This window comes from Panthera leo, chromosome D1 (assembly GCF_018350215.1).
Source record: "Panthera leo isolate Ple1 chromosome D1, P.leo_Ple1_pat1.1, whole genome shotgun sequence".
In the NCBI taxonomy this organism is placed as follows: domain Eukaryota; kingdom Metazoa; phylum Chordata; class Mammalia; order Carnivora; family Felidae; genus Panthera; species Panthera leo.
This window is the reverse complement of record NC_056688.1, coordinates 114,721,715-114,745,694: the sequence shown is the minus strand read 5'-3', so window position 1 is coordinate 114,745,694 and position 23,980 is coordinate 114,721,715. Positions and strand designations below refer to the sequence as shown.

Below are 23,980 nucleotides of genomic sequence, written 5' to 3'. Positions count from 1 at the left end.
CCGGGGTCCGCGCGGCCGCGGCAGGAGCAGGCGGAACCCCCCCCCGGCCTTCTCTTTGGTACATCCCGACCTACGGCGTCCCTAGAGGGCCCGAAAGGCCCCGACGGCGGCCGTTCGCCTTCCTCGTGTCCGCATGACTGACAGCTGCGCGGCGGGCGGACCGCGCGCAGGTACCGAGTCCGCGCGCGGGGGATGAGGCCAGGGTCCCGCCCCCCGCAGCCCCCCAGCCGGGTCCGGGAGCCGAGTTGAGCTGAACCCGCGCGGAGTTGGAGCCGCGAGCCTAGCCGCAGCAACAAGTGGCGGGGCCGGGGGCGCGGCGACCCGCGCGGCGGGGGTGGGGTGGGGTGGGACACGGGGGGCAGAGAGGAGCCGGCCGGTGGCCGGCGGGGACCTGCCGCGGCGGGCGGACACGTACGGGCTTTTCCGCCGCCCCTCCCCGCCTGGAGCCGCTGCCCGCGCGCGCCCGGGGGTCTCTGTGGCAGAGTTTGGCGGTCCCATCCTCAGCCGTGGCCTGGCCCGCTCGTCCGCACCGTGTCGGTCCCGGCCCGGCAGTAGCCTGTAGCCCCGACGGCGGGAGGGCGCGGCGGGCTCAGCGGCAGCTCCTCTCCCCCCAGCGCTGCAGCGATCCGCTTCGGCCCGCGTCCCCCCTCGCTTCCTCCCGAAGAAGGGTCTGGGGGTGGGGTGCGGAATGGGTCTGCACCCAACTTGGGCCAGGCAGTGCTGGGTAGCCTCTGATCCGGGGACGTCGGGCCTCTGAGGACTCGGGAGAGGGGGGAGGCTGGAGAAGGGTGGGTGGTCCCGGAGGGCGTCGTGGAAGAGGTGCCTTTTGAGCTGAACTCGAAGAGCACGATTTCACGGGGGTGAGCCTGAGTGTGTGTAAGGGAGTGGACTGATCCTGGCAAAGGGAACCCTTGGACGGAGGCCTGGAGGCTATACCTGCCCGACAGCTCATGGCCACAGGTTTGTGCCAGGGCCAGAGGTGAAGCTAGGGGTGAAGGGGCAGGAGCCACAGAGGATTTAGAGGAAGGTCTAGCTGTGTCTCTGGAAATGGGGTGGGCGACTGAGCTCCTTGATCTTGGTGTGGGAGATGGGGAAGAGCAGTGTACGGTGAGAGGCAGGGAAGGCTCCCTGGAGGAGGTAAACTTTTGGGCTGTGGGGGATGGATGTGTTACAGAGTGGCACCTGTGACGTAGGTATGTGTGTGTGTGGGGAGGGGCTTGTCAGGGTCCCTGGCCTGGGGCCTCTGGATCTCCGGTAGGGGTGAGTAGGGCCTGTGCTGAGTCCCGGGCATCAGTTAATGTCCTCTCACGGGTGGATGATGGATTCCGGTCTTAGTTGAGGGGCAGGCAGACGCAGGGTCCCCTGAGGCCTGGGTGGGGCTGGCCAGAGCTGCTGCCTGCATGGAGTCTGTGCCCCCACCTTTGCCTGGGTCCTGGATAGTCTGCCCAGTGCATTTGTCATCCCGCACGCGGCCACGTGCGGAGCCACGAGTGAGGCCACTTCCCTTCCCAGCTGCCCCCCCCCCCCCACTACTGGACGCACATCCTGTCCCTGGACAGAGGGGCAGGATTGGGGACCTTGAGTCACAGTGGCCTGGGGGCAGACCCAGGCTCAGCTGCAGAGGCTGCTGTCAACTGTGGAGGTGAGGGACACAGGGGAGGGGATCCAGGCTTCAACTGGTGGGACCTTGGGGAGCTGGTGGGGGTGGAAGGCTTCCTGGAGGAGGAGCCCAGGGTCTGCCCCACCCATGCTCCTACCCGGATCAGTTGTTTACTCTGAAAGAGTGAGGGGAATGAGCCTCCCGCCCTGATCCTGGCTGGAGCCAAGTTGACATTCCTGGAATTCTGAGAGCTGTGTGTAGTTTTGGGGGCGGTGGTGGCCTCCTCTTCCCGGGCTCCTCCCTCCAGCTCTCTGACTTCCGAGGAGAGGAGAGGCCACGGGGAGCATCATGGCTGCCCCACCTTAGCCTGTGTGCCCTCAACATAGGTGTTCACGGAGGCCCCTTCGGGCGTTTGATCCTGTCGTCTGTCTCTACTCTGCCTTGGCTCAGCCCTGACCAGGGGACACTGGGGAGCCTCAGAGGTCAGCCCTGCCCCCTGTCCCCTGCCTCTGTCGTGGGTGACCGTGTTCCTCTGTGTGTGTGTGCCATGGGCCAGGCTCTCTTCAGAGAGGGCAGGAGGGAGCCATGGGGGCCTAGGGCACTGGTGGGAGGTGGGGGGACTTCGCTTCTCCTCTCGGTGTGCAGTGTCAGCACAGATGTGGCCCAGGCCTCCGGCCAGAGAGAGTGCCAATTTCTTGAGAATGGGGCATCCTATCCCCAGTGGTAGGAGGCATAGGGAGGGAGGAAGGGAGGGCTGTGCTCACATGTGGTTGGGAACCCGTGAGCCACATTTCCTGCTAGAAGAGGGTCACTGCAGGGCACGCAGGGGACAAGGAGAGATCAGCGGCTGAAGTTTTTGCTGCTGAGAGGCTCTGGCCCGGAGCATTGCCCTGTCAACAGGCCAGCCACAGGGCCAGCTTGGCCTGGGAGTCAGCTGGTCCTGAAATCGGTTTCTCCATCTGTAAAGTGGGTGGAACCAGAAGCTGCCCAGCTGGAGGGTCAAAATCCTGACCTTGCAGGCCTGGCCCCTGGCCCCTCTTGTTTGGGTGGATGTGTGCTCGTACAGGGGTGCGCAGGGCGGGGTGGGGTCCGTGAACATACATGCTCCGATGCCTCCCCAGGGCCAGGCGGGTCGCTTGCCTGCTGTACCCACACTAGCCCTTGGCCCTGGGGTCGCAGGGGTCGTGAGTGGTGCCATTTGCAGGTGTGCTTGAGGCTGGATTGGCCTTAAGCTGACGACCCCGCCTCTGGACGAGCCTGTCTGCCAGCTGGGCTGCCTGGGCCCGACTGGGGCTCCCTGAGGGTACTGCTCTGTCTGGGTCTTGGTGGCTGGGAGCAGGGGTGGGCACACACTTGGTTACCAGAGGCAGGAGGCCCCCAGCGCCTGTGGGAGGTGGAAAGGTGCCCCCCGCCCTGGGTCCGAATTGTGTCCCCTCCACCACCACCTCCAGCAGACCTGAGGGTCAGGGGTAGGGGGAGAGGAGCAGAGGTGTGGGGGGAAGACCTGAGGTTGGGGTTGGCCTTGCTGGGCCCAGGAGAGCCTGGAGGCCCCTTGGTGGCCTCTTCACAGGGACCCCTCCCCCGGGGCGGGTGTCTCCGAGCCCTGGAGGCGGCTGCAGTTGGGGGGTGGGGGGGGTGGCCTTGCCTGGGCTCCGTGTGGGGAGGGTGTGCAGGGTGGGGGCCCGGGTGGGCGTCGGGCCTGCCGGGCTGGGTCAGCAGCTGGAAGGCTGCCAGCACAGGACTGTTTGTGTTGGCCTCCGGGCTCCTCCAAGCTGCCTCCGAGCCTGCTCGGCCGGGGGGCCCCGGGTAGGCCTCGGCTCTGCTCTCCCCGCCGATCTGCCTCTGCTGGGGCTCTGCTGCCCGGCCAGGCCCCTGCTGCCTCTCAGCTTCTGGGGCCCAGGGTGGGCCACGCCACTGGCCGCCCCCCGCCCCCCCCCCCCCCCCATCTCTGTTTCGGCTTTCGGGCTCGTTCCTCTTTGAGTGGGACTTTGGTCTGGCCAGGTAGGTGCCCACGGCCTTCTCATGGCTTAGGTTCCCTTGGGGTCCCTCACTTGCCCTGCAGAGTCGAGAAGGCCCAGCCCAGGATCACCGGTGTGTTTGTCTTGGGGCTCTCCCTCCGCCCTGTCCCTGCTGCGGTACCGCTCGGGGGGGGGGGGGGGGGGGGGGGGGGGGGGATGTGGGCGTGCAGACCCTGCATGCAAAGGAAGCCCAGAGCAGGGAATGGGGAGGGAGGCTTCCTGGAGGAGGAGGCTGGGCCTGCAGAGAGACGGAGACAGCTCCGGTCCTGGTCCTGTTCAACCCCTGTGCCCTGCCCCAACCACAGGGTTCTGTCTAGGCTGCCCTAGGTGGGAGCGGGGGGCTCTGGACTCATGGAGGACACTGTGGGGGCCAGAAGGGCTAGAGGTCATTCATGGAGGGTCCCGGGCTGCCTTGGGGGCGAGGGCTGGGAGTGTGGCTGCGCAGTGGTCTCATCCAGCCTCAGCTTTGTGTTGGCCGTGGGACTTCCTCACGTAGGGGCCCCAGGAGGGTTGGGGGGCCTCCTGCCCAGGAGGCCCTTCTGTACCCCCCACCCCCACCCCTCCCGGTTCCCAGGTCTTGGGGTGGGGTCATGGTAGGGTATGATACATGCGTTTTAGCTTCTAGAATGTTGCTGTGGGCTTTGGGCCCCACAGCCCCTGGGTGGGGGGGGGGGGCTCATCAAGGAAAGTGGATGAGGTGTGCCCCCACCCCCCATTGCCCTTGCTGCATCACCGGGCCTGAAACCCCTCCGTGGAGGCTTCGTTCCTGGGCACGGGGACGGCTGAGGGGCTGGGAATTGGTCTGCTCGTCGGCCCCAGGCACAGGTCTGGTGGACTGGCGGCCAGTGGATGGCCCACGGAGGATGGGCGTGAGGGAGTGGATGGCCGCCATGTTGCCGTCCGCCCTTGGGCTGCCGAGAGGACCACCTGCCCCACCCCCAGGCTGCAAGGAGCACCTGGTCTGAGGAGGGAGAATTGGGGGGGCCTGGCTGGGATGCCCTCAGAACCGCCCCTCCCCACCCCGTGTGACCTTGGAGTCCCCTTCTCAAAACCCTGGCTGGTGGGGGAGGACAGGACCCTCCTGTGAGTGCTGATGGCAGATGAGCGGGCCTGGTGAGTCACCCCCAGCTGGCTCTGTGGGGAGAGAGTGAGGCTGGTGGCTCAGGGAAGGAATGGGCGGGGTGCAGAGCGTCTCGGGGGAAGCGGACCCCGAAGGCTGACCTCAAGGGGGTGGGACAGCACGACATGGCCCGTGTTGTGCTTGAGTTCCTGCTTCTGAACACGTGTGTTCTCTGCACGCGTGGCCCCCGCACGTGCTGTGTGTGTGTGCAAGCCTGCGTCTCAGGACGAGCGACCCAAGGTCGGGAGCAAAGCCCTATTTGACACCCACCCCCGGCTGGTCCCCTGAGTCTGGCAGTGCTCCCCGCCCCCTAGCTGCTCTTGCCTGCCCCTGCAGGGACCTGGTCCTGAGTGGAGGGTTGCTCTTAACCCCCCAGGAGCCTGTCCCGTTTCGGGGAGCCCCCACGGAGGGCGCGGTGTGGCCTCCATCGTGCCCACCTTTCTTTCCACAGGGCTCCCGCCCGCCTTGGCTGTATTGACCACAGGCCGACCTGCCGGCTCACTTTCAGGAGAATCAAGCACCACCCGGCTTCTTCTCTGTGGCAAGCCCAGGTATGTCACAGCCTGGCTGAGCAGTAGGGGTGCGGACCTGGGCTGCCTCGTGGTTTCACCCACTCCTGGCCCGGGGGCCTTGGCCAGCAGGATGCTCTCCGGGTCCTTAGAGTCTGAGCCAGCCAGATGCTGTCTCCTGAATGTGTCTCATTGGGGCCCCGCCTGCTGGAGGAAGGGGACTCCTATTGGGGAGAGGCTGGACTTCGGGGACAGGGTCCCCCCAACCTGGCTTCAGCCCTGATGCATGCGTGTCCTCATTCCAACTGGCCCCAAGACCCTTGGCTGAGTTTTCCAGTGTCGTTTCAGACGGACTCTCGTCACCTGGGGGGGAGTGGGTGTAGGGTTTTGTAGATGGGATGTTGTGGGGGATGTTGGGACGGTGACAGCTGAGTGAGATAGTGAGATAGAGCTGGGTGCTGGGGGCCAGTGGGGGAACCCAGGCTGTCCCCCGTCTGCCCTCCGCCCTGCCCCGCTCCAGCGTGATGGGGGGGTGGTAGAGAGGGGAGCCCAGGGCTCCATGGGGAGTCCCAATCCCCCCCCCCCCCCAGCTGTGGCCAAGGCCACTTCTGCATCCTTGGAAGCCTGGCCCAGGGAGCCAGGCTGAAGGAAGGCTCCGGCCCTCAGGCCCTGTCCCCACACATCTCTGGCCCCAGCCTCCTTGGGGACAAAGCTGACAGGCTGGCAGCAGATTTATTTCGGCCCCTGGAGGTCTGGCTGTGCTTCCCTGAGTTGTCTGGCCGTGGCGTGCAGGGGTGATGCATGGGTGGGGGGAGGTGGTATCTGTGTGGGGCATGTAGGGTGAGGTGGAGTCACGGCCGGGTCATCCCTTGGCCCACCTGCGCCCACAAGTGCACTCTGAACACCCAGTCTCACACGTGGGCCTCCCTGAGTGCCCACCCTCGGCCTGGGCTGTGGAGCTGGCTGACTTGGGCCAAGGGGGCACGGGGGTCTCCAGGCTCATCGGCTGCCACTTGTTCCCTGGTTTCTGTAGGGCCTGGGGCCCTCCACCACCTGCTTCTCCACTGGGACCCTGGCACGTCACTGCTGTGTCCCTTTCGTGGGGCCCAGACGTGCCAAAGAACTCTGGGAAAAGAAAAGGGTAGAGGGGCCATGGGAAACCCTGGGTGGGCCAGCAGCGTGAGACAGGCAGAGACTCTGGGACTGTCCTGTCCCCACTCCCTGCCAGCGCCAGCTCTGCTCTGGGGGCAGAGCTGCGGTTCTCGGAAGAGTCGTCAGGGGGCAGCAGAGGGTTCATGCTTGGGGGCCTCAGGGCCCAGCAGGGCTGCCAGAGGGCACTCGGCCTGCAGCCCTCTAGACAGTCCTGCTCTGGCTGCTGCACAGCCCCCCAGACCCGCTGTCTCCCGAACCACTCAGTCTCTAATTTGTTACCTTGTCAGTGTCATTCCCCACCCCTCTCCCCTGCACCCTTGCTCCTACTTTCCCCTTCCCTTCTCTCCTGACTCCTCCTCCTTCCCCTGTCTCTCCCACCCCCTCCTCTCTCTCCCCTCTGCTACTTGACTCTCAGGGACCTTGAGCCAGCCCTTCCCTCTTTGGACTTCAGAGTCTGGGACCGTCCCGTTGGGGGGACACTGCCAGTGGACCTTGACTGCAGCCCTGAGCCCAAGGTGTAGGACACACATCCCCCAGGCCCAGAGCCTTGAGAGGAGGGGGCTCAGCTCTCCTTTGACCTCTGGGGTGCAGGCCCAGGGTCAGATAGGGAGGAGGCATTGGGCTTACATGCTGATGCGTACCCCCCCCCAAACACCAGGGGGCCCCAGAGACCATGCTGCCCCCACCAGTGGGGTGAGCCGTGAGGGCACAGCTGGGGGGGACAACGGTCCCCATCTGCCATTGGGGGTGTGTGTATGCACCTGTAGACAGTTCCTGGTACGCGTGTCTGTACACGAGCACGTGGCACATCCAGAGTGACAGGCTAGTGTGCACACCAGCAGTGCAGGGGGCACTAGTGCACGTTCCAGCGTGTATGTAAGTCACCCAGGGAATCTGTGAGCTTGGCTCGGGCCCACGTCTGCGTGCGAGTGTGGATGTGTCCGGGAGGTGCAGGGTCTGACTTCCAGGCCAGGCTGGTGCACGATGAGCTGTGAGGCCCCTTCAAAAATGACCAGTAATGCCAAGACAGTGGCGCCAGGGCATCAAAGCAGTGAGGGGCTCTATGTGGCTGCGTGTGACCTACGGCAGGGAAGCCGAGGGCCAGGGCAGGGGGTCTGCCCTCAGCCGCCCTGCCAGCACACCCTGGCTGAGTTGAAGGAGCGAAGGGCCGCGGGAGTGGGGATCCGCGCCTGTTTTCAGTGCCCGGTGATCACCCACACCCTCTTGTGTGTTCCGCCCCTCTCTGTAAGTCTGAAAGCCTCCCCACGGGTCTTGCCGAGTAACCTGCCCTCCTGGGCACCCTCCCCACTTGCCCTCCCTCGTCCCAGCCCCTCTGAGGGGCTCGTCCTTTAAGCTGCAGTCCTGCCTCCTGCCCCAGCAAGATTCCCTCCCTCCCCCCCTCCTTCCCCCCCACCCCCGGCCCAGGTTGGGTACCCCAGACTGATTCCGGGGCCCACAGACGCCTCTCCCCATCCGGGCTGTGAGCCGCCCGGGTTTTGGGGTCCCCGCGCGGCCGTCACCAGCCCGGGATGGAGGTGAGGGATGCTGCTTGGAGAAAGCTCACCCCAGGGCGTGCTCGGGGCTACATTGTAAGGCACTCTCTCGCTGTGGGAATCAAAGTCGAAGCCGCCCCAGGTCACCACCAGAAAGCAACTGGGCCATCCCTTCATTTGCATAGCGCTGTGGTGTCTCGAGCGCGGTCGGGGGTCTCCAGGCCCGGCGTGGGGGGGGGGGGGGGGAGGGGAGGAGCAGAGCGGTCGCGGCGGAAGGCTGGGGGCCTCGTTCCCGGGGCCGAGCGCTCCCTGGGCCGTGGCCTTCGGCCCCCTCCAAGGCTGCCCCTGCCCTACGAGAGCATCTTCCTCCCGAGCCCGGGGACCCGGAGAGCCAGGGGCGCCGGCGCGGGCGGAGCGGCCGGGGCCGGGGGCGGGGCGGGGTCGTCGCCTCGGGAATGCGATTGGCGGGCGCCCGCGGAGCGGTAGGATTGGTGGGGCGGGGCGGCATGCAGGGGGGCGGAGGGGAGCGAGGGGAGGGGTCCGCGGGGCGGGGCGGCGAGGGGGGGGGAGGGGGGCGCGGGCCTGGCGGGCCGGCGGGGAGGGGAGGGGTCCTCGGGGGCGGGGCCGGCGCGGATTGGCGGGGCGCGGGGCGCGGGGCGGGGGCCGGGGCTGCGGCGCGCGGACCGGGCAGGTGTCCGGGGCCGCCGCCGGGGCGGAGAGGAGCTGCGCGCCCGGCTGCCGGGGCGGGGGGCCGGGGCGGGGGGCGCGGGGCGCTGAGCCCGGCGGCGGCCCTGGCGCCATGCGCCGCTCGAGCACGGACGAGTCCACCTACCGGCGCAGCCCGTCGCCGGAGGGCAAGGAGCCGGGCTTCGCGCGCGGCGGCCCCTTCCGGCGCTACAGCAGCCTGTGCGGGCACGGCGGGGACGGCGGCCCCTTCTTCGGCCTGCACGCCAACCCCGGCCCCAGGGCGGCCCCGGCGCGCTGCGCGTCGCCCAAGGGCAGCAAGTACGTGTTCTTCTACCTGGACCTCTCCTTCGTCTTCCTCCTAGAGCTGAAGCGTTGCAGCATGGCGCGCGGCTGCCTCCAGGGCGTCAAGTTCCTCATGTTCGCCTTCAACCTGCTCTTCTGGGTGAGTGGCGGCGGGCCCGGGGCGCCCGGGGCTGCGGCGCCGGCCCGGCCCGCCTCTCAGCACGGTCCAGAGTCGCTGCTCCGGCAGGGATGGGGGGCGAGGCTCCAGGACGCAGACGGGCGGGGCGGGGTGGTGGCGGTGGCGGTGGCGTGCCCGGGGTCGCTGCTCCAGCGGGGGGCCCGGTGGACCGGCCCTTGGGGCGCGCTTCCGGTACCGCGGGGCTGTGGCCGAGGCTCTGCCCGCGTCCTCTCCCCCTCTTTCTGGGGCCGGACGTGTCCCGCACCTGCGCCCGCCTGCGCCCGCCTGCGCCGGGGTTCCCGTGCTGGTCGTGGCCGGCAGTGCGCTGGAGCACCGGCGCTCCCCCTCCCTCCCCTCCCCTTCTCTCCCTCCGCGCCGCCAGCCGGCGTCCTTTCTTCGACCCCCCTCGCCCTCCCAGTGGAGTAACCCACCAGGCCTAAGGACTGTGGTCGCCGAGGGGCTGTTGGGGGCCAGGTGGTCCCCCCCCCCCAAGTCTCTGCAGGTGCTGTGGGAAGGGAGAGGGGGTGTGTGCGCATGGGTGAGTTCCCTGGCTGGGGCTGACACTGAACAGGATGCTGGGCCACCCACCGTGAGTGCTGGGGAGGCGTCTGGCCTCCCTGCTGGCTCTTCCTCCTGCACCGTGTGCATGTGTGTGGGCTGGTGCCCAGAACTTTTGCTGAATGGGTTGGGTTTGCTCAGACGGGCTGTGTGGGCCCAGGGTCAGAGGCGATGGTGCCACAGGGTGGCCCCTTCCTCCTCCAGAGGAGAGTAGGCATGACGACGGAGTTGACAAAATTGCCACCCGGCCCCAGCCCCATGATGGTTGGGAGCATGGTGGGTTCTGGCTGTGACAGGTGTCCCACCCGACCAGGCTGGGGTCCCCTGGCTGGGCTACCCGAGGCTTGGTGGAGGGAGGATGCCAAGGTCACTCTCTGCTCCATGGTGAATTCTTGAGCCAGCCCTCCTTCCCACAGCTAGGAGGAAGGGGGTGTGGCGTTAGCTGCAGCCTGGACCCCACGAGGCGAGGCGGCTGTCCTGCACACGCTCATCTGCACGCAGTCCCATTAAGGCCAAATGCCCAGAATCCCGGGTCCGTCCTTCTTCACCTCCCTTCCATCCTGGGCTGTAGTTTTCTCTTCCCAGCTTGTGGAGGGGGGCCATCAGGGGTCGCTGGGAGGCAGGGGCAGCCAGCCCGGGCTGCCTTCGGGGTGAGACCCAAGGCTCCGGGCCCAGATGCCCGCTTCGAGGCGGCCGTCCCGAGGGCTTGCTCTCGCTCCACAAGGGGATCCTGGGAGGGATGAGGCCCAGGTCTGGGGTGAAGTACCCCTGAGGCCAGCAGCCAGGAAGGGGGTGTTGGCGGCGGGAGCTCGGGCCCAGGCGTGTGGAGGGGCGAACATCTTGGTGCGGGATGTTGACCAGCTGCAGCGGGCACCCGTGTGGAGTGGCTGGCAGGGTCGGCACGTCCAGGGCAACCTCATGGGAGATACCGCAGGTGACCAGATCTGACCGTGGTGACAGTGTAGCTGGTGGACTGACTGCAGGGAGCGGCGGTGGGGGGTGGGGTGGGGGACAGAGGTAGTCTGGTCCCGGGAGATTGGCAAGACTGGGCTTTACCCCTGGTCTGCCATCCTCGGTGGTCTGAGAGCTGCCCACCCTGACGGGTCCCCAGGCAGAGCTGCGTCTGCCTTGTGAACCCTAAAGGAGGGACCGTACTGGCTGCAGGACAGACATGCTTCGCCAGTCCCTGCCATGGATCACATCCTCGACCTGGAAATGAGTAAATCAGAAACCCCTTTGGGGCCCCCTCCTGGGCTGGAAAATCCAATTCCCTTTTATTATACAATTATAGCTCCCTGCCCAGCAAACTGGGCCCCTGCTGCTGGCATGTGCCCCTCCCCTTGCCAGCGTGGTGCCCAGACAGGGTCTGAGACCAGTGGGTCAGGAAGGGCATCCGGGCCTGCCCACAGTGCACAGGAAGCACCCAAGGTGAGGCGTGGTGAGAAGTCAGGAGTCTGGGTCCCTGTGAAGGTGCCACGTAAGTGCAGGTGGCCAGAGGCTACAGCACCGCTTCCCCGGGACCCCAGCCCCTTGGCTACCTGGGGGTGCTGGCCCCTCAGCCCATTTCCCACGGTCACTGGGAGACCAGGGGACGGACCACACCGGCACCCACTGGAGCTCACTGTAAGATCAGGGCCCAGGTAGTGGGAGGGGCGTCCCCGGGGCAGGACCTCAAGATGCTCACCTGTGCCAGTCCTGACCTCACCCTGCAGAGCCCCGCCGGGCCACCGTGGACGCCCTGGCTAGTGGGGAGGTCATCAGCTGCAGCGTGGGGGTGGGATGGGGGCCTTGTGTCTGGTGGGGGGTGGGGGGGTGGTGCTCTGAGGATGGGGAAGGCGCTGGCTTGGGAGACGCTTGACCTAAGCGTTTTACTTAAGACTTAAGACCCTTTTTTACTTAAGACTCTTGTTCATGTGCCGGGTTTGACGGTGCTCCTTTGGGTCTGGGCGGGCAGGACTGAGGCCTCCAGCCCTGGGTCCTTGCAGGGCAGGAAAGAGTCACCGCTTGTCTGTCCTGGTCCTGTGTAGCCTGCCTGGGTCATTGGGTTGTCTCAAGGAAGGAAACAGTCCTGCTTATTGTCACCAGTGCCTGGAGCTGGGGTGCCCTGGGACGGGGGAGCTGGGAAGGCACAGGTGACACTCGCAGGGGAGGAACAGAGGTGCTGGGGGTGGCGGCTCCCGTCCTGCCTCCCCGCGGCAGATGAGGCCTTCCTAGGGCACAGGGAGCTCTTCTGAGATGTGCACAGAGTCCCTAAAATGGGGCCAGGGAGCAGGTGGGGTGTGCAGCCCCTACGTGGCCCCTGGGCAGTTCGGGCCTCCACCATGACAGAGGTAGAGGTGGAGGCCGCAGGGGGTGGGCGAGAGGAAAGTGGTTCTTGCCTCTTCCCTGCCTGGGTCAGAGTGCTCAGGGCTACCCCCAGGGGGCAGTCCCTGTGGCCCAGGTGGTCCTGGGGGTGGACCTGGGTGGAGGCAGGGCTGAGCTCAGCAAGGTAAGGTTGCTTCTGTGTCCCCCCACAGCCAGGGCCCGCGCCCGGGCCTCAGCCTTGTGGCCTAACTCCTCCCCAGTTTGGGTCAGCCGAGCTGAGGGCCCCTGCTCTCCACACCTCCCCTACTTCTGAGCTGCTCCCTGCTCTCCTCTCCCTGCACTTGTGCTCAGGGCCCCTCTGCGTGGCTGGGGTGGGGGTCGGAGCCCTGCCTGCTGTCTCCTGCTGCCCAGGATGCACTTTGTCCACCGGCACCACGCGTGGGCCCCTGAGTTTTCCTCTTTGATGAGCCGCGGGTGACGTCCAAGTGGGTGGCGCGGTCTGCTGTCACTGGCCTTTGGGCAAGGCCCCTAAGACTGCTGGAGGAGGGGACCCATGGTGGCAAGGGCTCTGCAGAGCTGGGGGCCATGACCTTCCCCCAGTCCTCCCTACAGCTGGGGGAACAGGCATGCCGCGGGGACCTGCTTGAGGTCACAGTCCTCAGACCCTGTGCCTCCTCTTGGCTCCGGCCTCCTGGTGGTGCTGGGGGCATCCTCGTATCCTGGCTTCTGTTTCTTTCTGCGACAGGGCTGGGCAGGGGTGTCCCGCTGCCTGCGGGCTGCAAGTAGGGGTAGGTGGGCAGTCTTGTGATGGGCGGAGGGAGGGCAGGTAGATTCTGGGATGGGAGCAGGTGCTGGGGGTGGGGGTGCTTGACGGCCCTGGTCAAGTCAAGGGTCAGGACGCTCCCATCCTTCAGGCCAGATGCTGGCTGATGGGGCAGACGGGGACCCTGGGGCCCGGCAGGTGCCAGTTCTCTGGGCCCAGCCCCCTAGACCAAGCCCTTGCCCCCACAGTGGGGACAGTAGGCACGCGCTCTAAGCGGCAGCAATCCGTTTCTGAACAGAGGCCCTGACGCCGGAGGCCCCGTGTGCCTGTTGGGGAGCTGGCAGCTCCCCTGATAGCTTTGGGGGAGCTATGGGGGCCCTGCCTGCCCCGCCGGGGGGGTCCAGGCAGCTGCAGCTCTGTGCTGGGTGCTTGTTGGGCCCGTCCACCCAAGTGACCCGGACGGGCTCTGTGAGTGTCCCTGGAGTCCAGCTGCTGGGAGGGAGGGCCAGGGACAGAACCTTCTACGTGTAAGGCAGGGGTGGAGTGGGCTCTGTCTGGGGCAGAGATACGGCCTCAGCCATTAAGGGCTGGGGCGGGTCTTGGAGGTCAGGAGGCCCATGCAGCAGCCAGGGGGGCTGTGTCCCTGTTGCACCGGCCATCTGCAGCCCTGGTCCCGTCTTTCTACCTGCGCTGGGGCGCCTCCCACCCCCGCAGCCCCGTCCCCGCTGCCCCAGGTACCTGGCAATGGCCTCTCCCTCCCCTCCCCGCCCCGCAAGCAGTGTTGCTGTGGTTCTTTTTTTTTTTTTTTTAATTGAATTTTATTAATATATTTTTAAAGTCTTATTTAATTATTTTTGAGAGAGAAACAGAGACAGCGTGAGCAGGGGAGGGGCAGAGAGAAAGAATCCCCAGCAGGTTCCGTGCTGTCAGCACAGAGCCGGACTCAGGGCCTGAACCCGTGAAACCCTGAGGTCGTGACCTGAGCCAAAACCAAGAGTCGGACGCCTAACTGCCTGGGCCACCCAGGCGCCCCTTAATTTGTTTTCTAAAGATTCTTTTTAAACAATTTATCTATTTTGAGAGAGAGAGAGGGAGAGGGAGAGAGGGAGAGAGAGAGAGAGGGAGAGAGAGAGAGAGAGAGAGAGAGAATCCCAGGCAGGATCCACACTGTCAGCACAGAGCCCGACCTGGGGCTTGAACTCAACAGTGAGATCGTGACCTGAGCCAAAATCGAGAGTCAGGACGCTTAACCGGCGGAGCCATCCAGGCGCCCCCTAAATTTATTTTTAACTAATCTCTACACCCCACGTGGGGCTCGAAGTCACAACCCCGAGGTCAAGAGTCCCACGCTCCACCGACCGAGCCCGCTGGGCGCCCCCCCCCCCCCCCCGCCCCGGCCGCTGTGGTTCTTACCTGGCCCCTGGAGACCCTTTTGAGGTCCAGTGAGCAACTCCTCACCTTGGACCTCGCCGAAGCCTCCGGCCAGGGCTGTTCTGCTCCCCGGCCCAACCCCTCCTCTTTGGACAGTGGCTTCAGGGGTCCCCGGGCGGTGGGGCTGTCCCCTGATGGGCCGGGGTTGGGGGGGGGCTGCCGCGGCTGGGGTGAGCCGACGGGGCTGGTGATGGCGCCGGGAGCTTGCCGGCGGTTAAGAAAATTAACTGCAGGCAATTGTGGAGATTTTAAGCGAGCGGCCTGCTGAGTTTTCACCCCGATAACAATCTCCAGCCAAGGCAGGGAGCGCGTCTGTGAGCCCGGAAGGTACCCCAGGCCACGTCACCCAGTGTCCCTGACCCCCGGCCTTGGGCAGCTGCAGACCTGGTCTCCGGCACGGCGGACAAAGTTGCCATTCCTGAACTTCGTGCAGACGGGGTCCCCTCCTGGCGGCTCTTGGCCTGGAGTGGTCGAACACCTCGCCGTGCCCAGGCCCCCCCAAGGCCATGCCGGCTGCCAGGCGAGGGGCTTCCAGGCACAGCGTGGCCCCTGTGGGCGCCCAGCCCTCCGCTGTGTTCCGAGGACGCGGCCAGCTGTCCTGCCATCTGCTGGCCGGAGGGGCAGTGGCAGAGGGCCTCCTGACACCTGCCCCTTCATGGGCCTGGAGGGGGCGGCATCGCTGACCATGCGGTCCCTGTGCCCCAGCCCTGGGCCAACCTGAAAAATGCGGACGAGGGAGGGGACCGCAGGACGGGGAGCGTAAGCCAGGGACCGGGCTGGGGCCGGTGACAGGTGAGGACACGAGGCAAGGCATGTGCTCAGGGTGCACGGGAGGCAGTCGGGGAGGCCACGGCTGACCGTGGGGCTGGGCTCCTGCTTCAGGTCTCGTGGGCTCTGCTCCCGGGACCCAGCTGGGCTGGGGAGGAGGGTCCAGCCAGTGCCCCGGGCAGTGAGCGCGGCTGGACATCTGCAGGGTCGCGGTGGGGTCCTGGCCTCCCGGCGACCGCAGCCCCACTCACCCCGTGTTTGATGTTCTGCGTCCGAGTCTAACAGGGGCTTGTTTCTTCCTGTACTCGGAGGCTGTAATTTTCCTGCCAAAATGTTTTAAAAGCTGCGTATGCAGAAACATTTTCAAAATTACAGATAATTTTATTAACTACGTGTATGCGTTCTGTTAGTGTGTGCGTCTGAGTTTTTGGTGACTGGTCTGCGTGAACACGGAGGGCCTTGGAGCTTATGGGGTTGACAGGTCGTAGGGCAGCACGTCTGTGAGATGAGCCTGTGTGGCAGTGACGGTGAGGGTGTCTGTGTGTGTGACAGTGACGGCGAGGGCGTCTGTGACGGCGTGATGTGTGACACGGTGACGGTGAGGGGTGACTGTGACAGTGATGTGTGACAGTGACGGTGAGGGTGTCTAACTGTGTGTGTGACAGTGACGGCGAGGGCGTCTGTGACAGTGTGGTGCAACATGGGGACAGTGTGGGCTGTGCGTGTCACCGTGTGGGTCTCCCCTGCCATCTCAGGGTGGACAGGTGGGGACGTTTTGTGGTGTTGGTTAAGGAAATCTGTTTCCAGCAGGGCTGGGGGTGGGGACTCCGGGGACCCAGACCGCCCCTCCCTCACAGACGCCTGCCCGCGATGTCCTCCCCACGCCCTTCCACGTGTCCCCATGGGGCGAGGGCGCTCAGATGGGCTCATTTTCCTGCTGACGGAGCCGTCCGCCGATGTCCTTGAAGGCAGACAGTCGGGCTGTGAAGCACAGGGAACGGTTCTGTCCTCTGCCCGGGGACCTGCCCACCGTCCTGGGGGCTCAGCTCAGAGACGTGACTCCCCCAAAGTGGGGGACAAGCTGGTGTGAGGCCTGGAGATGGCAGCCGTCACTGTGTCCCCCTCCAGGGGGAGGTGGCCCGCCCTCACGCCCTCCCTGACCCAGGCCCGTCCCCAGTCACCTTACTCGGTGGCCCCAGCTTCAACCCTCCCCTGGGGCTTTGGGGATCCCAGAGGCCATGGGGACGAGGTGTTGGCTGTCCCAACAGGCACGGGGCTGGGGGGGGGGGAGGGCTTGGCTCCGCTTCTCACCTGTAGGTGGGGCAGGAGGCGGGCCAGGGCCTGTCTGGCTGCTTCTGTGCCCCGTGGCGCCGAGTGGTGCCCGTCGCAGGCGGGCGTGGGGTGCCCAGAGGCGCTGGGTGTCCCCTCTGCGGCCCCGCCTGAGGCCAGCACCATGGCTGGGGGCCTGCCTGCATCCCACGTGGAAGTCACGCCCATCCTGCAGGTGTGGGCGCACGTGCGTCCCCATAGAGCCAGCGGACCCTGTCCTGCTCTGGAGCTGCGCCCCGCCCCCCCCGCCCCCCCACCCCAGGCAGCTGGGTCCTCACATGGGGCACACATCCAGGCCTAGGGAGCCCCTCCTCTGGGCGGGTCCCCCGGCTGCCCTCCCACCTCTGAGCCTCCCCTGACCCCCTGGCCTCTGGCACCTGGTCACGGCCCCGGGTTTGGTTACGGCACAGAGGTGGCCTCCCAGGTGCAAACCCTGGCCACAGGCAGAGGTCACCGTCCATGGTGGGCAGGTCAGCCCCTGCACCAGGGTCCCCCGAACCTGGTAGGTACCCGGCAGCACAGCCCCCCCCCCCCCCCCCGCCCCCAGCGCACCTTGCCTGAGCTGCAGACCCCCACCCTTACTCTGGGAGGGGCTCAAACAAGCAGGATGACCGCAGACCAGAAGCAGGAGCCCCAGCTTCCTGGATGCTGTCCCGAGCCAGCAGCATTCAGAGCAGGTGTCGTTTACAATTTCTAGACAGAAGTTCTCGCTTCTGTCGAAGGTGCCAAGAGGGGCGGGGAGGGGGTGGTGCAGAGCCCCACGTGTTCACCCTGTGCTGACTGGTTCCCCCCCCCCCGCCCCGATGGTGGTGGCCATTTCAGCTGGGGGGCTGTCCTGCCCCACTCGGCCGGGGTGAGGCCCAGAGGGATCCCCCCCATAATCACAGTCTCCCGCCAGCTTGGCTTAGTGCATGGTGTGCGCAGTCCCCAGGGAGTCGTGGAGACCCTGGGGCAGGCTGACCTGCTGGTGGGGGAAGGGGCGAGCCAGCGCACTTGGGGTTAGGCCTCTTGGGCAGGGGTCTCAGAGCCCGTGGGGTCTGCTGAGTCACGGGGTCCCGGTGAGGCTCGGGGAGGCACTGTGTGCGGGTAGTCCCGGCTCCCCCTGGCTCTGCCTCTGACCGACAGGGCAGGTGGCTCATTTCCCAGCCTCAGTTTACTTGTCTGGGAAATGGGGTGGAATCTGGCCAACTGGGCTCAGGAAGCTTGTGCGGGGTGTACAGGGCTTGTGGTAGCCCTGGGTGGATGCCGTATACCCTGGGGTCTGCGACCCAGCCTGTCCTGGGCATTTAGGGTGATTTTAGAGGGACGTCATGCCCAGGAGTGTGCTGGGGGCTGAGGCCGTGTGGGCCCGGCCAGATGGTGAGGAGGCTGGCCTTTCCCAGAGCCTGGGAAAGCCTTGGGTCCCCAAGCGGTCTCACTGAAGCCCAGGTTTTGGGGTCTAGGTGCTGGTCAGTGTTAGTGGGGCTAACCGCCTCCAGCCCGCACCCTGGAACACACTCTCCCGTCCTGTTCTGAGACCACCCAGGGCCCTAGCCCCAGCGTCTGAGGGGTGGGGGCCGGAGCCCGGGGCCCCCTAGCCAGCCCTGGCCCACCTTGCTCCCCTGTCACCATGCGAGGCCGAGCGCCCTCTCCCGACTCTTCACTCTGCCTTCTCCTCCTCCTTCCTGTCGTTTTGTTTTTGTAATAAGAGCAATGATGACATTCAGTAAAAGCTCCAGTGGTTGAGAGGGGCGGCCAGGGTCAGGATCGGGCTCCCTGCTGCACTCTGGTGCTGGCCTCCACGTGGGGGCCCGAGGGGTGCTTTGGCGCGCACACTTAGAAGGGACAGCTGGGGACACCAGAGGGGCCCGTGGGGAGGTGGTTTTAGGACCAGGGGAGCGTGGGGTCCGGCAGGGTCTGCAGGGATGGTCTCCCTGACCATCCAGGTCCAGGGAGGCTGTGGGGGCAGAGGGGGGTGCCTCCTGGAGGGGTGGTGTTCGGGGGAGCCCTGGGGGCCCCCTGCCCAGACTGCCTCACCAGGGGCATTGGGACAGAGTATCCCCAGCGCCGCAGGTGGGGGACCTTGGGGTCCCTATCACTGATGCCGTGGGTTGGGGGTGTGTTGAGGGGGGAACGGCTGGGTGCTGGGAGGACACCGGGAGGGGTGGCTGGTCCTGGGAGGTCAGCAGGGTGGGCGAGGGTGTGCAGGGCCCCTCGGGTGTCGCTCTGGGTGGTGTGGGGCACACAGACGTCGGCCTCACCGCCCTCTCCCCTGTCCCGGCGGTGCCAGCTGGGGGGCTGCGGCATCCTCGGGGTTGGCATCTGGCTGGCTGCCACGCAGGGGAACTTTGCTACCCTGTCCTCCTCCTTCCCGTCCCTGTCGGCTGCCAACCTGCTCATCGTGACCGGCACCTTCGTCATGGCCATCGGCTTCGTGGGCTGCATCGGGGCCATCAAGGAGAACAAGTGCCTGCTGCTCACCGTGAGTGCCCCTGACACCGTGGCCCGTGGCAGCCCCTTGACAAGACAGACGCTCGCGGGTGCAGCCTGTACGGGGCCTGTTTCCTCCGAGAACACCCTTCCTGGGACTCCCTGCCCCCGCACCCTCAGCTGAGAGGCTCGCAGTCCCCACCTCTGCCTCGGAGGCCCATTTACAGGCAGGCTGCGTCTCCCCTCCCCTCCCCTCCGTCGTGGGGAACATTAATCACAGATACCGGAGGCGGAGAAGGACCCCCGGGCCGGGCTCCTCGCCCATTAATACGTCGGGCCGAGGCCTCGGGCAGCTCCAAGTCCTAAATCACGCGCTCATCGATCTTGTCTGAGGAGCCCTCGCCCAGGCTGGGGCCTCAGAGGGCGCAGCTCCCCCAGGTGTTCAGTGTGTCCAGATGCTCCCATCAAGGCTTGGGGCCCCTCTGGTCCCTTGGAGCAGCAGGTGCGGGTGTGGCTGGGTCCCCAGCTGCCCTGGGGCAGGAAGCCGTGGTGGGTGTGGGGCCCTGACCTCGGCCTTCCCCACAGGGTGACTTGGGAGTTCAGGGCCCGGGGCCTTCTGGGGGCAGGGTGGGCCCGGAGTCCTGAGCCCACACCGAGGGGAGGCCAGATCGGGGACCCCAGGAGAGGACAGGGCCTGCTCCGCATGGTCCCACCTCCTGGCCCCGTCCCTGTCTGCAGGAAAGGCAGGGCGGACAAAGGATGCCTCTGCTGCTCGGCTGGCCTGGGGCCTCTGTGGCCAAGGTCAGGGCTGTGCCTCAGGGGGTGCTTGAGTGGGGGACTGCCACCCAGTGGGCAAGCTTTGTGCAGTCAGGTGGGGCCGCTTCTCGAGAAGCGTGACCCTGGGCTCAGGGCCCTTGCATTCGGACACCCCCTCCCCAGGGCCCCCCTAGGCATCGCCCCACCCACCCGCCCACCACAGGGACACAGGCACGTGGCACAGGTGCCTGCTTGCAGGTGTGAGGTTGTGCTCCCGAGCAAGCCCAAAGCCCCCCCCCCCCCCCCCCCAGCCGGAGGGGAGGGTTCCGAGGCGGGTGTGGCAGCATCAGGGGACGTGCTGGTCTCCGGGGGCTGACACCCGGCTGGGGCTCCCCCCAGCACTGGGGTATCTGAGGCTCGCAGCCCCACCCTCGGAAGGCTCCAAGGGCCGGGGCGCAGCCAGGGGCCGAGGGGGCCAAGTCGCTGGGGCCTGTCTCCCCCGCAGTTCTTTGTGCTGCTGCTGCTGGTGTTCCTGCTGGAGGCCACCATCACCATCCTCTTCTTCGCCTACACTGACAAGGTCGGCCACCTCCTCCCTCCCTCTGTCCTCACCACCCAGCAAGGGCCATGGCACCGTGGGTGACGGGTACAGGCGGGGCTGACGATGGCAGTCACAAGCCCTGTGCCCGGCGTGGACGCTCTGTATGGACAGGCAGCGGTCCCAGGCATCCCACCCACTGGGGACTCAGCTTTAAGCACAGCTGCCAGAGGCCAGGCCTGGAGGGGACTCCAGGACTCCCTGGAGGCTCCGGGAGTGGGTGGCAGGGGAGCTGTGCTGAGCTCCTACTGTCCTCAGCGCCATGCTTGTTGGGTGGGAAAATCTCCTGCCTCCATTTACTCGCTTAATCATTTATTTACGTTACTGAGGGCTCTTTTGCGTGTTTCACGCTCCAGGTTATACTCTAGGCCTTACTTGGCTCACGTGTGGGCTTCTCTGCCCGTCGGGAGCTCGCCTCTGGCTCCTGTGTCCCTCTGGCGGCCTCCCCTCAGTGCACTTGCTGGTGGGCACTTCCTTCCTTCCTGGCGTCTCCTGCCCCGGGCCCGGGCCCAGCCGTTTCTCCCCGGCTCCTCCCCTGGAGGATGGTCCCGGGAGCCACGTTCTGGGGCTGGCGTGCTCCTTGTCACCCTGGGCCTCTCGGCCGACAGTCGGAGCCACGTGTACAAACAACCCGTGTGTACAGACAGCTCTCGGGTTTCTGCACCTGTCTGTCAGTATCCGGACCGTGAGCGGACACCGGTTCATGCTGGCGTGTCTCACTCTGGTCCAGACCACAGAGTTCACCCCAGGGGGCAGGGGCAAAGTCCCCGGCACAGGGACGGGGGCTTCTGGCAGGAGAGGACTCCAAGGAGGGGAGGGGGCACAGGGCACCTGCAGGGTCTGGATGAGGGAGGCGGGGCTGGCCGTGGGGGTGGCCCTGCTGACCCCGCTGCACCTGCAGATCGACAGGTACGCCCAGCGAGACCTTAAGAAGGGTCTGCACCTGTATGGCACCCCAGGAAACGTGGGCCTCACTAATGCCTGGAGCATCATCCAGACCGATGTGAGTCTGGGGAGTGGGGTGGGGTGGGCCAGGTCGGGTGAGGGGGACAGGGACCACCTGCCTCCCCAGCCCTCCTAGCGCCTGCCCCTTTGCAGTTCCGCTGCTGTGGGGTCTCCAACTACACCGACTGGTTCGAGGTCTATAATGCCACCCGTGTGCCCGACTCCTGCTGCCTAGAGTTCAGTGACAGCTGTGGACTCCACGCACCTGGCACCTGGTGGAAGGCGGTGAGTGCCTGCATCGCCCCTCCCTCCTGTCCTGGCCCCAGGACCTGGGGGTGGAGGGCTGACCTCGAAGCCCCTGTGACACCCTCTCTTTCTCCAGCCGTGTTACGAGACCGTAAAGATGTGGCTCCAGGAGAACCTCCTGGCTGTGGGTATCTTCGGGCTGTGCACGGCACTGGTACAGGTATGCTGGGTGCCCAGACCCACCCCGGCCTCCAACCTAGCACCCCAGCTCGTCAGCACCCGGGTTCAGGCTCCCTGAGCCCACACGGCTGATGGGGGATGCTCAGGGACCAGTCCCTGGGGAGGTGACCTTTGACACCTCAGGCACAGGCAGGCGGCCTTGTTCTGCGGTCCTAGGCCTGCCCGGTGGCTGTGGTGGGTGGGAGTCATGGGACTGCCCAGTGCAGAGTGAGGCTGGTCTTCCCGGCCCCCAGGAAGTCCTGAGTGAAATGGACGTGAAAAAGCCGCCAGCGGAACCCACGGGAGCCAAGCTGAGGGAGAGGCAGGTCCCGGGACCGAGCCCCAGGAAGCCCTGTCTGCCTGTGGTGGGCGGGCCCTGCGATGGCTCGCGGATGTGGCCGGGATGGGCCTGACTGCCAGGGCTGGGGGGCACCCCCAGAGAAGTGGGGTGCAGGCCATCCGGGAAGCTGGGGGGTAGGTCCGTGTTTGTGGCTTCCTGGCGCCCTGCCCAGAGCCCCCCTTCATGTCCCGCAGATCCTGGGTCTGACCTTCGCCATGACCATGTACTGCCAGGTGGTGAAGGCTGATACCTACTGTGCGTAGGCTCCGCTCCTGCCACCCCCGCCCCCCACCTCGCTGCCGAAGGATGTAGCCCACCTGCCTCTCTCTGCTGCAGGACTCAGCACCATCCTGGGCACAGGGAAGGGGACCCTCAGCTAGCCCCGTGAGCACCGTGCTGCAGCAGGCGCGGGGCTGGGGGTAGGAGGGGCCTCTGGCGCTTCTCGGATCCGTGTGTCCTGCAGAGCAGTGTTTTCCCCCAGGGCTGGGGCCATTCGCAGGTGGGGGGGGGGGGGCTGAAGGGCCGCCCGCTGGTCCTGGTGCTCGTGGCGGACAGCCCCGCCAACCACATTCCACAGCGGAGCCAGGGCGGGCTCTGGGATGTCTTAATAAAGCGCGTGGACAGCAGCCGCCCCCCTGTGTCTGTTGCCGCCGTGACCCCTGGAGGGGGTGCTGTGCCCAGACAGACCCTGTGCGGCCGTGGCCCCCCACCATGTGCCCCGAGTGCAGTTCCCGGACGTGTGCGGGTGCAGCCACCAAACTCCACGAGATAGATGCACAAAGTGGCACAGTGGCGCCTCGGAACGGCCCTGTGCCTCCCTGGCCCACTCTCGGCTCTTCCAGTCCTGTCCCCTGCCGCGGGGAGGCCCCTCCATCTAGCCCCAGGGCCTTGCCTGCCCCCCAGGGGTCTGATGCTGTGAACTTTGCCCCTTAACTGTTTTCTGTACGGGGGCCACCAGGAGCCGGGCAGGGATCCCTGGGCCCAGTCAGAGGGGCAGCGGGTCTCCTGGAGGAGCCCCTGAATCTGTTTCCAGCCCCCACTCCTGCTGGCTCCAGGGTGCTGCCCTCTGCCTGCTCCTCCCAGGGACGCCCCCGAGTGTCACTGTTCTTGTGTGGTGGACACACTGCTGACGCGCAGCCAAACGCTGACCACGGCCACAGACACAACCCAGACTGCCGAGTCCTCCCTCCCCCCCGTCTCCCAACCTGTCCTCACTCCATGGAAACCACCAGGACCACCAGTGAACCTACCACCAGAACCAGCACGAGCCCGTGATCTCTGGGCACATGGTTAACCCACCGGCAGCAAACTCCCGGAGTGCCAACAGAAACAGCCCACGTCCAGCAGGGCGGTCCCCATCTGACCCCGTGTTCCCAGGAGCCCTAGGGCTGTTCCCCGAGCTCGCCCCCGCCCCCCGTCCAAGTATGTGACCAGACACACCTGTCCCACCGCCAGGTTGCTCCTACGGACAGACCCGCGTGCACGCTCCTCGCTGGACCGACGGAGGAGGCTTGTCCCTCGCTCGCAGCCCACGTGAGCCCTCAGGCTCCAGCCCGCACCCCACTTCCCCCGGGGCCCGCAAACTGCCTTGGCAGCCACTCCCCAGGGTCCCCACCCTCCGGCCAAACCCCACCTGCTGCCTGTACTTGGTCTCCAGATTCACTTTTCTCACTGTGGGCACCCCAGGGGTCTGACCTCAGGGCCCCTCTCCCGGCTCCCACCCCCCCTCACCGGTCCCGTCTTCCGAAGCCCCACTGAGGAGCTCCCCCCACGCACACCCAGTGTCTTGTCACCTGCCTGGCTCCACGCCCACTGATCCTGACATCCCGCGAGCCTAACTCCGGAGCGGACTTCCAGACACCCTACAACCCAGCACCCCAGCCCTGGCGGGGGGAGGGGACTGGCCTGTGCCTACAGTTCCGTCCAGTGCTCCTGCCTGTTGCCAGGGTGTCTGTGTGGGGCCCTATGTGCCGGTCAGCGTCCCCGTCCCACAGGCAGACAGGCACACGTGTGAACACGTGCACACAGGCACATACGCACCTGTGGAAACTGGGCACATGGACTTCCGGTACAACACTTCCCCCACCAGTCCGCTTATTCAGGCCCCACCCTGTGAGCAGGCCTGGGGGTCGGGAGTGGGGTAGCTGGCAGAGCCCGGCCCCCTGGAGACGGGCTTCCTCCCTAGGGCAGCTGCGGGAGGGGAGGGTGGCTCCAGCAAGGAACTGGAAGACCCAAGGCCCTGCCCCTCCTAACACACGACCTCCCCCTCGGGGCC

General features: G+C 66.3%; 1 protein-coding gene across 5 annotated transcripts; it reads left to right on the top strand.

The window, feature by feature from the left end:
- Positions 1-111: 111 nt before the first annotated feature.
- TSPAN4 (tetraspanin 4) lies at positions 112-22,105 on the top strand. Of its 5 annotated transcripts, XM_042905904.1 has the most exons (10): positions 1,546-1,642; positions 1,987-2,082; positions 5,190-5,289; positions 8,942-9,021; positions 18,462-18,653; positions 19,863-19,937; positions 20,857-20,958; positions 21,054-21,185; positions 21,283-21,366; positions 21,900-22,105. In XM_042905904.1, exons 4-10 carry the CDS (start codon positions 8,959-8,961, stop codon positions 21,966-21,968), a joined length of 717 nt encoding a protein of 238 aa, XP_042761838.1. In that variant the 5' UTR covers positions 1,546-1,642; positions 1,987-2,082; positions 5,190-5,289; positions 8,942-8,958; the 3' UTR covers positions 21,969-22,105. The 5 variants fall into 5 exon arrangements, with proteins under 5 accessions (XP_042761840.1, XP_042761841.1, XP_042761838.1 ...); XM_042905906.1 differs by lacking the exons at positions 1,546-1,642; positions 1,987-2,082 and adding an exon at positions 112-170; XM_042905907.1 differs by lacking the exons at positions 1,546-1,642; positions 1,987-2,082 and adding an exon at positions 851-960.
- The last annotated feature ends 1,875 nt before the right edge of the window (positions 22,106-23,980 follow it).